The sequence below is a fragment of the Phoca vitulina genome, unplaced genomic scaffold (assembly GCF_004348235.1).
Source record: "Phoca vitulina isolate PV1807 unplaced genomic scaffold, GSC_HSeal_1.0 scaffold7, whole genome shotgun sequence".
In the NCBI taxonomy this organism is placed as follows: Eukaryota; Metazoa; Chordata; class Mammalia; order Carnivora; family Phocidae; genus Phoca; species Phoca vitulina.
This window is the reverse complement of record NW_022589710.1, coordinates 11,058,963-11,073,402: the sequence shown is the minus strand read 5'-3', so window position 1 is coordinate 11,073,402 and position 14,440 is coordinate 11,058,963. Positions and strand designations below refer to the sequence as shown.

The 14,440-nt window shown below is 35.1% G+C and overlaps 1 protein-coding gene across 2 annotated transcripts in view; it reads left to right on the top strand.

Moving 5' to 3' along the window:
- Positions 1-14,440, top strand: part of BAZ1A (bromodomain adjacent to zinc finger domain 1A) — a 93,371-nt gene that overhangs the window by 54,343 nt on the left and 24,588 nt on the right. The window contains exons 10-16 of one of the 2 annotated variants that reach the window (XM_032404939.1): positions 2,175-2,270; positions 2,927-3,065; positions 4,407-4,553; positions 9,860-9,955; positions 10,082-10,306; positions 11,236-11,401; positions 11,664-11,777. In XM_032404939.1, the coding sequence (XP_032260830.1) occupies positions 2,175-2,270; positions 2,927-3,065; positions 4,407-4,553; positions 9,860-9,955; positions 10,082-10,306; positions 11,236-11,401; positions 11,664-11,777 (983 nt within the window). The remainder of the gene's footprint in view (positions 1-2,174; positions 2,271-2,926; positions 3,066-4,406; positions 4,554-9,859; positions 9,956-10,081; positions 10,307-11,235; positions 11,402-11,663; positions 11,778-14,440) is intronic. The other variant, XM_032404938.1, reaches the window with a different exon arrangement.

Sequence of the window (14,440 nt, the reverse complement as noted above, 5' to 3'; positions counted from 1 at the left end):
TTTATTCTGTTCTGTTAGCCAACATATAGTATATCATTAGTTTTTGATGTAGTGTTCAAAACTTCATTAGTTGCATATAACACCCAGTGCTCATCAGTTCTAAAGTTGATTTTCTTCATTATTTAGACTTCCAAATTTAGGGAAGATGATATGCATAAAACTGGCAGAAGTAAAATATGTAATTAGAAAAATACAATAAAATCTACAAATAACAAGAATTATTAGTGTTTTTGTGTTTTTTTTTAAGATTTATTTATTTGACATAGAGAGACACAGCAAGAGAGGGAACACAAGCAGGGCGAGTGGGAGAGGGAGAAGCAGGCTCCCCGCCGAGCAGGGAGCCCGATACGGGGCTCGATCCCAGGACCATGAGATCATGACCTGAGCCAAAGGCAGACGCTTAATGACTGAGCCACCCAGGCGCCCCAAGAATTATTGGTGTTCTTATTCTCCTTGAAGAATAAAGTATCTGTAAAAATAGGTTTTTCAGCAAATCTTTTATTATAATCTTTAGTGGTAGATATTCTTTAGAGAATTCTGTAGCTGGCTTTCTCCAGAGTCAGTAAGTGTCATTGGTTTTCTGGGCTATTCACAAGTACCCCTAGCTAATACTTTTACACCCTGTGCTCATTTAAATTGCCTGTAGTTTCTTGAACTATTTCAAATAGGCCATTGGGATGGGGGTGGAGGTATCTAATACATGTACACTCCAGAAAATGTAGAGGACAAGAAAACCACTTGTAATCTAAATGTGGTAACATTTAGAGATAGCATTTTTTTTTTAAGATTTTATTTATTTGAGGGAGACAGAGAATCTCAAGCAGACTCCCCGCTGAGAGTGGAGCCCAGCTAGGGACTCATTCTGAGGATGCTGAGATCCTGAGCCGAAACCAAGAGTCAGATGCTTAACCAACTGCGCCACCCAGGCGCCCCTAATTTATTTCTAATCTTTATTCTGGGCCTTAAAAAAGAGATGTAGCATTTATAATTTTGTAATTTGTTTTGTTTAACATTATTGAAATAGTCCTTCATGTTATTAAGTAATAAGTAAAGTCGGATTTTTAGTGACTGCATAATAGTTAATCAAATAGATACAGGTAAGTGCTTTATAATTTTTTGCTCATAAATAATGATACCCTGTTCAAATTTATGAATAAAATTCTTTACTGGTTTTGGATTATGTCCCTGGATAAATTTATAGGAAGTAGAGTAATAGGTCAAAGGCTAGGAACATTTTTAAAAACTTTCTTTACACATACATAAGTATATGTTTGCTAAACATGTGCTTATTTACACTCTTAGCAATAGTGAATGAGAATACCCATCTTATTACATGCTACAAGAATTATTTGGGGCAGGGAGGGAAGACTTACTGTAGCAGACTACTTAAAGCACAATTAAGTTCTATAACTCTCGTTTTATGTTGAAAATTTGATAAGTGCCCATCTGTTACCACCAGTGGTCCTAAATTTCAAAGGAAGAGTATAAGATTAACGTATGTTAAACATTTATTGGAAAATAATTATAAACTATAATAAATATAAAATATTTTACTTACACTCTGCTTTATTGGAGATTTTTTAGGGTCATTATTTATCTTCCGGTGTCAAATACCAGAACCAAGAAGTAAGTGTATCAAAAGACCAAGTGAGCAAGAGAAGTGGCCTGGATTGAAAGAGAAAGAAATCTACCAACTGTGTTCTGATATTTCTTTTACTTACTGGTCCCTCTGTCCCTAGGTTGTTAGGTTTAAATGAATCTTTAAAATAACAACTATATGACAAATATAGGGGGAGGTTTTATTTTAGGTACTCTAATAATTTGTTACTTTACTTTGTCAAGATTTAATTGATTTGAAATAGGAGAGCCCCTATAGGCAGGGTCAAATTGAATTAATATTTATCCATGGGCTGTTATGTATGAGACATTTTCCATCTTTGTAGCAGTAGTGTTAGGCAAGCATTGTTTTGATCAGTGATTCTAATACTTTAGCATGCATCAAAATCACCAGAAAGACTTATTAAAACATCAACTGCTGGATCTCAACGTGAGAGTTCCTTGTTCAGTAGGTCCGGGTTAGGGCCCAAATATTTGTAATTCTTACAAGTTCCCAGGTGATGCTGATGTTGCCTTATAAAATTCTTATAAAAAATTTTATTAACCTTTTGTTTTAGGAAAGAGAAAAATTACGTGAAGAAAAGCGAAAATATATGGAATACTTAAAACAGTGGAGTAAACCTAGAGAAGATATGGAATGTGACGATCTTAAGGTATAAGTATGTTATGTGATGTTTCACACCTATGCTCTATGTGCCCTATGTGGCTTTGCTGATGAAATTTTTCTTCTTAATAGTGGCTTCATATTTAACTAAGAGGAAATAGCCAATTAAGCAAATGCTATAGTTAGAGTTCCAGAGCAGCACTGTTAGTATTTTATGACAGACTTTGAAAAGACTCTAATTCTGCAGACATAATTGGTCATTTGTATGATCGTTGATAATCCAGTATTATCATTCGTCTCAGTTTGTATGGAACCACTTGTAAGTTCAGCAGATGGATTAATTCTATTCCATATCCTAAGGAGATCCTGCATTGAAGATCATATTGATGCAGCTAATGACTTGATCTCAGAATCTAGGTTAAAAGTCCCTCTTAACTAGAAAATGTAGTCAGAAGTATACATCAGCCCAAAGTTGTTCTTAGTTCAATAAAGAAAAAAGTCCCTAGGGACTGTATTTTGGTAAAGCTGGAATAAGGCCAAGACATCTATAATTTTAAAAGTTCCAAAGGTGATTGTGATAAACATCCAGGGTTGAGAACCACTAGTCTGCCTGAAATAAATCTTATTCAGCAAAGTGTATGTATATACCTTTTACAGTTTTCTGTACTTGGTTCAAATAGTTATATAGATTGTTTAATCTTTCAGGAACTTCCAGAACCAACTCCAGTGAAGACTAGACTACCTCCTGAAATCTTCGGTGATGCTCTGATGGTTTTGGAGTTTCTTAATGCTTTTGGGGAACTTTTTGATCTTCAAGATGAGTTTCCTGAGGGAGTAACCCTAGGCAAGTGCTATTGCTGTGTTAATAGTTCACCCTAATATTAGTGGTTTAAAACGAAAAGTTAGTATCTCTCAGAGTTCTGTAGAGTCACTGGACCTAACTGTCCAGCCCTTTCTTGGGGTCTCTCATGTGGTTACAGGAAGTGGCTGGGACTGGAGTCATCTGAAGGCTTACCTGATTGGATGTTCAAGATGGCTTCCTCACAAAAAATTAAAATTAAAATTAAAATTAAAAAATTAAAAATAAAATAAAAAAAGATGGCTTCCTCACACACATGCCTGGTGCCTCAGTGCTCCTCCATGTGGCATCCCGCTCCATCAGGGTAGCCTATACTACTTATGTGGCAGCTAAGGGCTCCAAGAAGAAGAGGACAGAAACTGCCAGCCTTCTTAAAGGCTAGGCTTGGAACTGGCAAGCCTTATTTCTGTCATATTCCATTGGTCAGGTCTGCTCGGTAAATTTAAGGTAGTGAAGGAATAGATTACTCTTCTTGAAGGTGTCATGGTTTATGTAAGTGCGAGAAAGGAAGGAATTGACATCAGCTGAATTTAGAGACAAGTTACTGCCAACCTCTAATTTGTGATTCTGCATTGACTCCATACTTTTACTTTGTATAAACATTATAAGAACTACATTAATTGAGAAGGGCTTTGGATCTCATTTTGGATTTTTAATTGTCAAATAGCAAAATAATTTTCTTAAAATCAAAATAAAGACCCTCAAAGACAGAATTATAATGTCACTGTTATTTTAATAAAAATGTACTCTTCAGGAGGGGGCTTTCACATTCCTTCAATTTCTCTTTATGAGCTGGGTTAGGCATGAATCATTGTGACTTACAGATCAAGAAGGTCTAGACAATGCTGGTTTAGGTAAGATAAATTAGATAACATTTATGATTTGGATACAATATTAAAATTATACCTCATACTTATGATTACCTCTCCTATGCGGTAAACATTAATGTCCCACATAGCTCTTGAGAACAATGGGGCAACAATAACAAATCTTTGAGTTGTTATTCATATTAGAATAAAATGATAATTTTTAACATGTGCCTTAATTACACCTGAAATTTAAACTTAAAAGGAAATATGGTATTGATCTGCTGAGGCTAATTTGACTTTCTTGAATGTAGTGATTTTGGCTTATGATTTTATTGTATTTTGTTATAATCATTATAAATCGTTTTTTGATTTTGCCTTGGATAATACTCTACTTTGATAAATGGACACTTAAAATAATTACACAGGCTGTTGTTTGATTAAAATGTTTATTCCAATGGAGTTGTTTTTTCAGTACATGAACAGAACTTTAAATTCATTTTAAACATTTTATTCACAGAAGTGTTAGAGGAAGCTCTTGTAGGAAATGACAGTGAAGGCCCACTATGTGAATTGCTTTTTTTCTTCCTGACTGCCATCTTCCAGGCGATAGCTGAAGAAGAAGAGGAAGTAGCCAAAGAGCAAATAACGGATGCTGACACCAAAGGTCAGAATTCAGTGTTATTGCTGATTGATAGTAGCTTTGTAGCTTTGGAACTGATTTTTGAAGGTTATCTGAAAATTAACCTCACTTTTACAATTATAAAATATAGCTGTTCAAGTCCCCCAGTTCTTGAGTCATATATGAACAATACATTATCAGTTGTTTTATAAAAATTTTGGTTTAATGTACTGCTTCTGATGACCTTTACAATATCTACTCTCCCCCCCCCAAAATCTATCTTGCTTTTTATTCCTTTAGATTTCTCCTATGATTTAGGAACATTACAGATGTCATTGACCAGTATCTAATTCCAAGAGAGTCTGCTAAATGGCACTGATTTTTTTTTTTTTTTGCCCCCACCTAAGGAAATACTTTAATAATTGTTACCAATACTTAAACTGAAAATACTCTTGTTGATTTCATTTGAGATGTGACAGTTTATAGATCAGAGTCAAGTAAAATTTAATTTTTTTATTTCACCAGCAGTTTGAACTAGAAATTTTGCTGTTTAAATTCTGTGCACTTAAATATCTAAAGTCAGTGTGTGTGTACATATTAATGTAGGAATAATTCTTGGAGAAACGCTTTTTTATTTTTAAAACAGAGTATGTTCTCTATTTTGTTTAGGACTTACCTTAATCAGAGGAATTGTTAAGCATGTGTAGTAAAAGATTGATTTGGCTTCCTGAATTTATACTCTCCGTGAACTTTGTCACATAAGAGATTTAGGATCAGAAGCCTTATTAAACAATACTTCAGTGTATTGCATAAAAATTCACAATAAGGAATAACTTTTGGGAGACATTTTGTTAGCAGTCTCGATACAAAAAGATGTGACATTCTAGCATTCAGATAGTATTGTTGACCTTAGGTAATTTGAGCTCATTTTTTTTATGCCTGGTCCCTGAAGCAACAGGATAATGATAAGTATGCATCTGATGTTGGTTTTCTTTATATTTTACAGCCTGAGTTCAAACAAAATATATTCTTGAGTGCTAATCACCATAGGTCCCTTATCAAGATCATTTTAACAGCATTGTCCCTTTTGTCATCTCAGATGACTTAGTCCATAAAATGAGACTCTACTAAAGGGAAGATGGAAGGGCAAACCATTTATAAAAGTCTAAAGATTTTCTAAGATAGCAAGTACCAGCACTAAAGATGGATTATCTAAGACAGAAAATGTGGCAAATATTCATTCTTTTAGCCATTAGATTGTCTTAATGACCAATAACATCACAGGGTTATGAACCAAATTCTGACCTTAATGTAAGACATAAATCTGTATTTAATTCAGGATTTGAAGCAAATGAATTTTGTAGTTTTGTACAGATGACAAAAAGTGGGGTGACAAGGAAATTATGTTGGAAAATCAGCTAGTGTAAAGAAAATATATGTGTACTGGTGTTTGTATTGCCATTGCATTTCCTTTCATGATTGATCTGTAATTTTTATAGCTCTAATCCTGTAAAGGACTAATCTATACATACTAATACAAGGTCTACCTCTGAATAAGTATTGGTCATTAAATAAAAGTTTTAATGCTCCTTTGAAGATATTTATTTAAATGTTAAGGGGAAAAAATATGCTTTGGAGTTTTTCCACCCTTCTCCACTTCCCTGTTGTATTGACTACATTTTTTTTTTTTTTAAGATTTTATTTATTTATTTGACAGAGACACAGTGAGAGCGGAAACACAAGCAGGTGACTCTGGGAGAGGGAGAAGCAGGCTCCCCACTGAGCAGGGAGCCCAATGCGGGGCTCAATCCCAGGACCCTGGGATCATGACCTGAGCCGAAGGCAGACGCTTAACGACTGAGCCACCCAGGTGCCCCTGTATTGACTACATTTTACATAATTATTTCAGTTACAGTAAGGATCCTAGACTATTCTTCCAGGTTATTTTACCCATGTTCTCCTATCTCTGTAACAAAAAAGCTTTCCCACAGTTCTTTCTGAAAGCAAGTGATGTAAGACATTATATATATATAATTTCATTTAATGGTCACATCATCCTTGTGGCATAGATAGGTAGGTATAGTAAATTGGTAGATTATTAATACTTACTTTCTGCCTTTACTTACAAAAAAACTTAGACTTAAGGAGTTTAATTAACTTGCCCAAAGAAACATGTTTAATAAAAAAAGTGATGGGATACAGACTCAGGCAGTCTGCCCTGGAGCCTCATACTGGCTATGCTATATTACCTCATAATATGGCAAAGATGTTGAAAATTTGAATATTTGTTTCCCTAACATTGCCTATAAAATTATCCATCTTCAAGAAGATCTAAAATCTGGGGCGCCTGGGTGGCTCAGTTGGTTAAGCGACTGCCTTCGGCTCAGGTCATGATCCTGGAGTCCCTGGATCGAGTCCCACATCGGGCTCCCTGCTCGGCAGGGAGTCTGCTTCTCCCTCTGACCCTCCGCCTCTCATGCTCTCTCTCTATCTCATTCTCTCTCTCAAATAAATAAAAAATCTTAAAAAAAAAAAAAAAAAACAAACTAAAATCTTTGGCCTTTGGTCTCCCTTTTTTTATATCAAATCTTGGAAATTTGGACCAAGAATTTTTTAAATCTTACATTAAAAATTTCAGTTCCTCTCTTCAGTCTTATATCATGAACTTAAAAGCCCTTCAAAGTGTAGGAAGAAGAGTATCCTTACATAGCATAGTTTTGTGTATTTGCTAAAATATCATTGTTTAGTGTTGAAATTGTAGATTCTAGGTTACTGTGATGATAAATGTAACTTTCAGATAATCATAACATACAGTTCAGCTGTACAGGTGACCCTTGAAGAACACAGGGGTTAGGAATGCCAACCCTCCCCACCCCCAGCCAAAAATCCGTGTATAACTTTTGACTCCCCCAAAACTTAACTATTAGCAGCCTACTGTTGACTGGCAGCCTTACTGATAATATAAACAGTCAAATACCACATACTTTGTATGTTATATGTATTATATGCTATATTCTTACAATAAAGTAAGCTAGAGAAAAGAAAATGTTATAGAGAAAATACATTTACAGTACTATATTGTAAAAAAAAAGAAAAAACTACTTATAGGGGCTCCTGAGTGGCTCAGTCAGTTAAGCCTCCAACTCTTGGTTTCAGCTCAGGTCATGATCTCAGGGTCATGAGATCAAGCCCCATATCGGGCTCCACACTGAGCATGGAGTCGGCTTGAGATTCTCTCTCCATCTCCCTCTGCCCCTCCCCCTGCTTGCTCTCTAAATCTCTCTCTCTCTCTCTCAAATAAATAAATACAAAAAATCTTTTTTAAAAAATCTACTTATAAGTGGTCCCTCACAGTTCAAACATGTGTTGTTCAAGAGTCAACTGTATTCTCTTGGTATGATGTACCCAAGTGACTGTCTCTAAGCAAATCCTAGAGTAATAATACAGTTTCTTGAGAGTGCCATTTGGTAGATAATTGAGTTAAAGAATACATATTTTGGGGCGCCTTGGTGGCTCAGTCATTAGGTGTCTGCCTTCGGCTCAGGTCATGATCCCAGGGTCCTGGGATCGAGCCCTGCATAGGGCTCCCTGCTTGGCGGGAAGCCTGCTTCTCCCTCTCCCACTCCCCCTGCTTGTGTTCCCTCTCTCACTGTGTCTCTCTCTGTCAAATAAATAAATAAAATCTTTAAAAAAAATACATATTTTAACATGGTACTTGACAATTAAACAATTAAAAGTAAACTCATTTTGTTGGTTGTCCATTTCCTAAGGCCTTTATAACTTTGTCCTAGGAAGTTAAAAGTTACTACAGATAAAATAGGTTGAATGTGGTGATTGGTGCAAAGGAAAAGGACCAGTCCACTTTTACAGTTCTGTAACTAAGACTGGTGTTAATTTTAGAGTGCCTATTAATTTTCTGTGGCTTTCCATGTAAAATGAAAATTGAGGAAGTTTTAGCTCTAGTATTTCCATGGTAAGAAGGAATATAATGTCTTGCATTTGGACTGGATTCAGGGCCTGGTAGGAATAACTTCTGCATATATGCAGTGTTCAGTCAGATAACTTCTGTGTGGTAGTGTTTATGCTTTAACTGCTATGAAATTGTCAATGATTGTAATCAGACATGATCCCAGAGCTGCCTTTTTCCTTTTAGTAAAGGACAGTAGATCTTTTCTCTGAGGTTCATTTTGTCAGCTTGTGAACTTTCAGAAGGGAAACATAGTAGAAGGTTAAGGAACCACAGAACCAGTTTTGCCCAGCGATTTTCCAGCTCTAATCCATGGAGTACTGTGAGTTGTAAAGGGATTCCTTGGTGCCACTGCAGGAGAATTGGAAAGATGAATGGGCAGGATTATCATCTCCATATCCCACTGAACAAAGGGAACTTTTATCTCTTTTGTATTGGACTCCCAAGACATATTTGAAGAATTTAAAAACTGCTGATCGAGAGTCACTCCTTTAAGAAAAATGAAGCCAATTAAGTGATTTGTCTGAAGGCTGCACAACTAGGAACTAGGGGACTGGCAGTGCTGAGACTAGAATATATATTATCTGACTCAGTCTGAAGTTATGCCCACCATTCTATGATATAACAAGAGGTTTTTTTGTAAGCTTAAAGTTTTTTCATAGTTGACACTTTAATTTTTTTTATCATCTATGTGTTATAATTAGGAATAATTACATATGCTAATGCTTTAAATACAATTTGTGCCAGTAGATTTACTCTGTAGTCTTGTTTGTAAGCTAGGCATGATTTTCAGAGTTAAAAAGCAATTTACTTAGAAAATGCAGGGTAATCTTCCTGTTGTTTCTTAGATTGGAGAGTTTTCAAAGTAAAAACAGGAACTTTCAGTGAAGAGGATAAATCAGTGGTTAAGAGACAGCTATCTTTAAGTTGTTCTAGTTCTTTTTCTGTGTTGGTTTTGTGATGATTATAACCCTACTTTGTTTTGATTCAATCTTAAAATATTTATAAAAGATTGGGGATCTTCAAATAGATTCTGATTTTCAAAATAGACTTTTCTAAAGTTATATCGAGTGAGGAGATTTGTTTTTAAAAGTGCATTTTACCATTTTGGGGGGAATGTGTATGTGCATCTTGTTGGTAACTTGGAAATTGTCTTCTGTGTTAACTAAGGAAAATATGAGTGTGCAGTACATGTCTTGGGATTCATAGTTCGAGGTGGACACTAGGCAGAATGTGAATGATGCTTGTTGTACCTAGTGTTGGTTTTTTTTGCGGTTCCTGAATGTTAAGCTGTTTGCTGTTTCTTTCATCATTTTAGAAGGGCGTTATTCCCAAATATTCCAGTTTTGATTTGCACTAGAATAAAGTATTTATTTCCTTAAAGATTTAACAGAGGCTTTGGATGAAGATGCAGACCCCACAAAATCTGCACTGTCTGCAGTTGCATCTCTGGCAGCTGCGTGGCCGCAGTTGCACCAGGGTATGTGTGGGTTTTATTTTGGTTTTGTTTGGCTTTTTATTTTTAATTTTACAAAGGTACATTTTACATTGCTGAGGATTTATGGCTTATATTCTAAATGACAGTTTCATTTCTTAACAACTATAGGCTGCAGTTTGAAAAGCTTGGATCTTGATAGCTGCACTCTTTCTGAAATCCTCAGACTGCACATCTTAGCTTCAGGTGCTGATGTAACATCAGCAAATGCAAAGTACAGATATCAAAAGCGAGGCGGATTTGACGCTACCGATGACGCCTGTATGGAGCTTCGTTTGAGCAATCCCAGCCTAGTGAAGAAACTGGCAAGCACTTCAGTGTATGATTTGACACCAGGTAAACTTTGCAAGTTGGAATTTGGATAACCTGCCCACTTCCTCCCCTCTTCTGTCTCTTGAGCCCAGAAGACTAGGTCCTGATGAGAAATTTTAGATGATAGCAGTGTTAAAAGAGAAGGAGAACCGTCCTTAAAAAAATTGTTGGAATACAAATAGTGACCCAGATGGAGACTACTGTTGTTATTCATATTAGCTCTGTTTCTGATGTTCTTTTCTTTTTCATTTGGATTTTCTATTACTTTAAAATTCTGTGGTTAATCTACTAAATTTAGAAGGGTAAGTGAGAATTAGCTAGCTTTCTTATTCATCAGTGTATCAGAAATCTAAGCTGTAGCTGCTAAATTCTAACATATGCTTAAATAGTGCTTGAGGTATGAGAAATGGTATATAAAGTTAAGATGAAGTTACTTTTCACTTCCTTTTTTAAATAAAAAATTACAATGCACAAATACGTAGAGCTTACTTTAATATGTTTAAGAGGACATATAATAAAAGTAGAGTGCCTTCATTCCAACATTCACAGTTTTTATAATTTATAGTAGTGTTTTTGTGCAGTATTTTCAGAGTAGTGATTTGCCTGTTGCCATTTTTTTAATTCATATGGTAATAATTTAGTTTTTATTTGAACTTCCTAAGTGAGCCTAAAAATTAAAACTTGAAAAGAATTCTTTGTCATTAGAAAATTTTTCATGTCTATTTAACTGGTCTATATGGTAGTTATTTGTATTTGAAATGCCTGTATGTCACATATCTGTTAATTTGGATTCAGAGGTGCTTCTTTCTGAAGACATGCCATTGGCATGTTTGATCTTGAGACTTTTACCTATTCTTTATTAAGCATTTTCACATTGAGCCACAAATTAAGATTTTTCAAACAACTCCTTTTTGTCATTGTTGATACAGAAGTTATTTACCAATTTTTGACAGGAGAAAAAATGAAGATACTTCATGCTCTCTGTGGGAAACTCCTGACCCTAGTTTCTACTAGGGATTTCATTGAAGATTACGTTGATATATTACGACAGGCAAAGCAAGAGTTCCGGGAGTTAAAAGCAGAACAACATCGGAAAGAGAGGGAAGAAGCAGCTGCTAGGTAAGAGATAATTATAGGCAGTTGTGCTAATGAAGGCTGTTTATTTCTTTGCATCTAAAACGATATTTCACATTGGGCTGTAATGTGATATTGGCTCACACTGATGTTCGATGGCTTAACTAAGAGGTTATGAATAAATTACTACATTATAACTTGTGGTAACATTTAGAGCACTTTCCATAGTTTTATGATTAAAGCAATATGCCAGAAGTTTAAAGTATCTTCCATCAAGTAGACTATAATATTTTATGTTGACTTTCAGAATTCGTAAAAGGAAGGAAGAAAAACTGAAGGAACAAGAACAAAAAATGAAAGAGAAACAAGAGAAACTGAAGGAAGAGGAGCAGAGAAATTCAGCTGCAGATACATCTGTTGGGTATGGTTTGAATTACAGTGCTCATTGGGCTTTACATAAAGAATAAAAATTAGCACCTTAAACTCTAAAATGCTTTCAAAAGTTTTAAAAACTAGTTTTCTAGTTTTTTTTATTTATAGGTACATAATAATTATACCAGTGGGCCTATGAAATTTACATATATACAGTTCTCAAGTATACATGTGTTATGTTAAAAAATACTTTCAGGGAATCTAGAATTCATTTTCTCATAGAATTAATGTTGTAAATGATAATTGCCCAGAAAACCTTTCAATAGGCTATTTTTAACCAGTAATACATTTCTAGCATTAATAATGGTATCTCTCCCCTCCACCACCACCACCACCATCAGAGTTGTACACTGTTTTCACAAAGCTCCTCTGAGTTTGAGGAATAGGGATGAAATTGGAGGTCTTAATAGATGGCATTGGGAGAAGATGGAAGCACCTTAAGTAATTTAGTGACTTAAGTACTCTGTTGCATTTGAAAATATTTGGGATGAAAATTGGCTATGAAGACAAGTGGGAATTTTTGCATATTGTAGATGGCAAACCATATTCAAATTTTGCAGAAATAATTTTTTTATGAAATCTGCAAAGGAAGGTACTAAAAATCTCAGTATTCTGAAATTCGTATACTTGACTTTTAGTTATACTTGCATATAAAAATACCTATTAGTCTTAAGGCCATAGGTCACAAACTTGTAACAGCTGTTATTTTATGTGGCCATCAACAATATTTTAAGAAATGGAATTTGGATAGCTTGGGAAAGTTAATCTGATACCTAAAGCATAAGCAATCAAAGAAAAAAATAGATAATTGGATTTCTTCAAAATTAAAAACTTTTGTGCTTTGAAGAACACTGTCAAGAAAGTAAAGACAACCCAGTGAATGGGAAAAAATATTTGCAAATCTTGTATCTAATGGTTTAATATGCAGAATATATAAAGAACTCATATAACTCAACAATAAAAGAACAACCCAATTAAAAAATGAGCAAAGGATTTTAATAGGCATTACTCCAAAGAAAATAGATATACAAGAAGCACATGAAAAGACACTCAACATCATTAGTCGTTAGGAAAATGCACATCGAAATCATGAGATATTACTTCACATTCGCTAGGATGGCTGTAATCCAATTAAGGGACAATAAGAAGTGTTGGTGAGAATCTGGAGAAACTGGAACTCTCATGTATTGCAAGTGGAGATGTAAAATGGTGCAGCTGCTTTGGATAAGTTTGGCAGTCTCTTTGACAATTAAACCCTTTGTTACCGTGTGATCCAGCAATTCCCCTCCTAGGTATATACTGAAGAGAATTAAGAGCATATGTTCAGGGACGCCTGGGTGGCTCAGTCATTAAGCATCTGCCTTCAGCTCAGGTCATGATCCCAGGGTCCTGGGATCGAGTCCCATATCGGGCTCCTTGCTCAGTGAGGAGCCTGCTTCTCCCTCTCCCTCTGCTGCTCCCCCTGCTTGTGCTCTCTCTCTCTCTGACAAATAAATAAATAAAAATCTTAAAAAAAAAAAAAAAAGAGCATATGTTCACCCAAAAATGTATATACAAAAGTTCATAGCATCATTATTCTTAATAGCCAAAAAAAAAAAAAAAAAAGATAATAACCCAAATGTCCATCAGTTGATGAATGGAGAAACAAAACGATGTATTTCTTTGGTGGTATATCCATACAACACAATGTTGTTCAGCAATAAAAAGGAATAGAATTCTGAAACATGCTACAATGTGGATAAACTTTGAAAACATTATGCTGAGTAAAAGAAGCCAGTCACAAAAGACCATGTATTGTATGATTCCATTTATATAAAAAGTCCCGAATGGGCAAATCCACAGCAAAAAGTAGATAAGTGGTTAGCAGGGCAGTGGGGAAAAGGAAATGGAAAGTGACTTACTAATGGCTACGGGGTTTTTCTTTTGGGATGATGAAACTGTTCTGGAATTAGATAGGGGTAATGACTGCACAACCTTGTGAATATACTAAAAACCACTGAATTTGTACACTTTAAAATGGTGATTTTAGGATATGTGAGTTATAGCTCAATTTTCTTTTTACATTTTATAAACCTTTTCCAGTTCTATTGAAATATAATTGACTTCTAACACTGTATTAATCGTTTAGGGTGTACAACATAATGATTTGATATATGCATATGTTATGAAATAATTACAGTAAGTTTAGTTGTTCATTACCTCCTATAGTTACAGATTTTTTCCTTGTGATCTCTTAATTTTGAAAAAAAGAAAAATAAGCATGTTACAGATTCTCCCATTTCATATTTTTTTTATCCTCATCTAGCCTCACTCATAAATTCTCTCTCCGGCTCCTAAACACATTTGAGTTTGCAAACCTCTGTTTGGATAAAGAACATAAATGGTGGAACTTATTTCAAGGTTAATTTGGACGGTATAATGAATTAGATAAAATATCCATCTTGTGTTCATTCAGCCTACTTACTATATCTGAAATTCACCTACTCTCTTCAACTATTTGTTTACTTTCTACTCTGAGCCAACCATCACCTCCCAGCCAGCTACCTGGACTATTATAGTGGCCTCTTGTCTCCCCTCATCTACTTTCTCTCCCAGATCATTTTCCACATAGCAACCAAAGTGCTTTCTAATCCTATCATTTCCCTTTTCTAA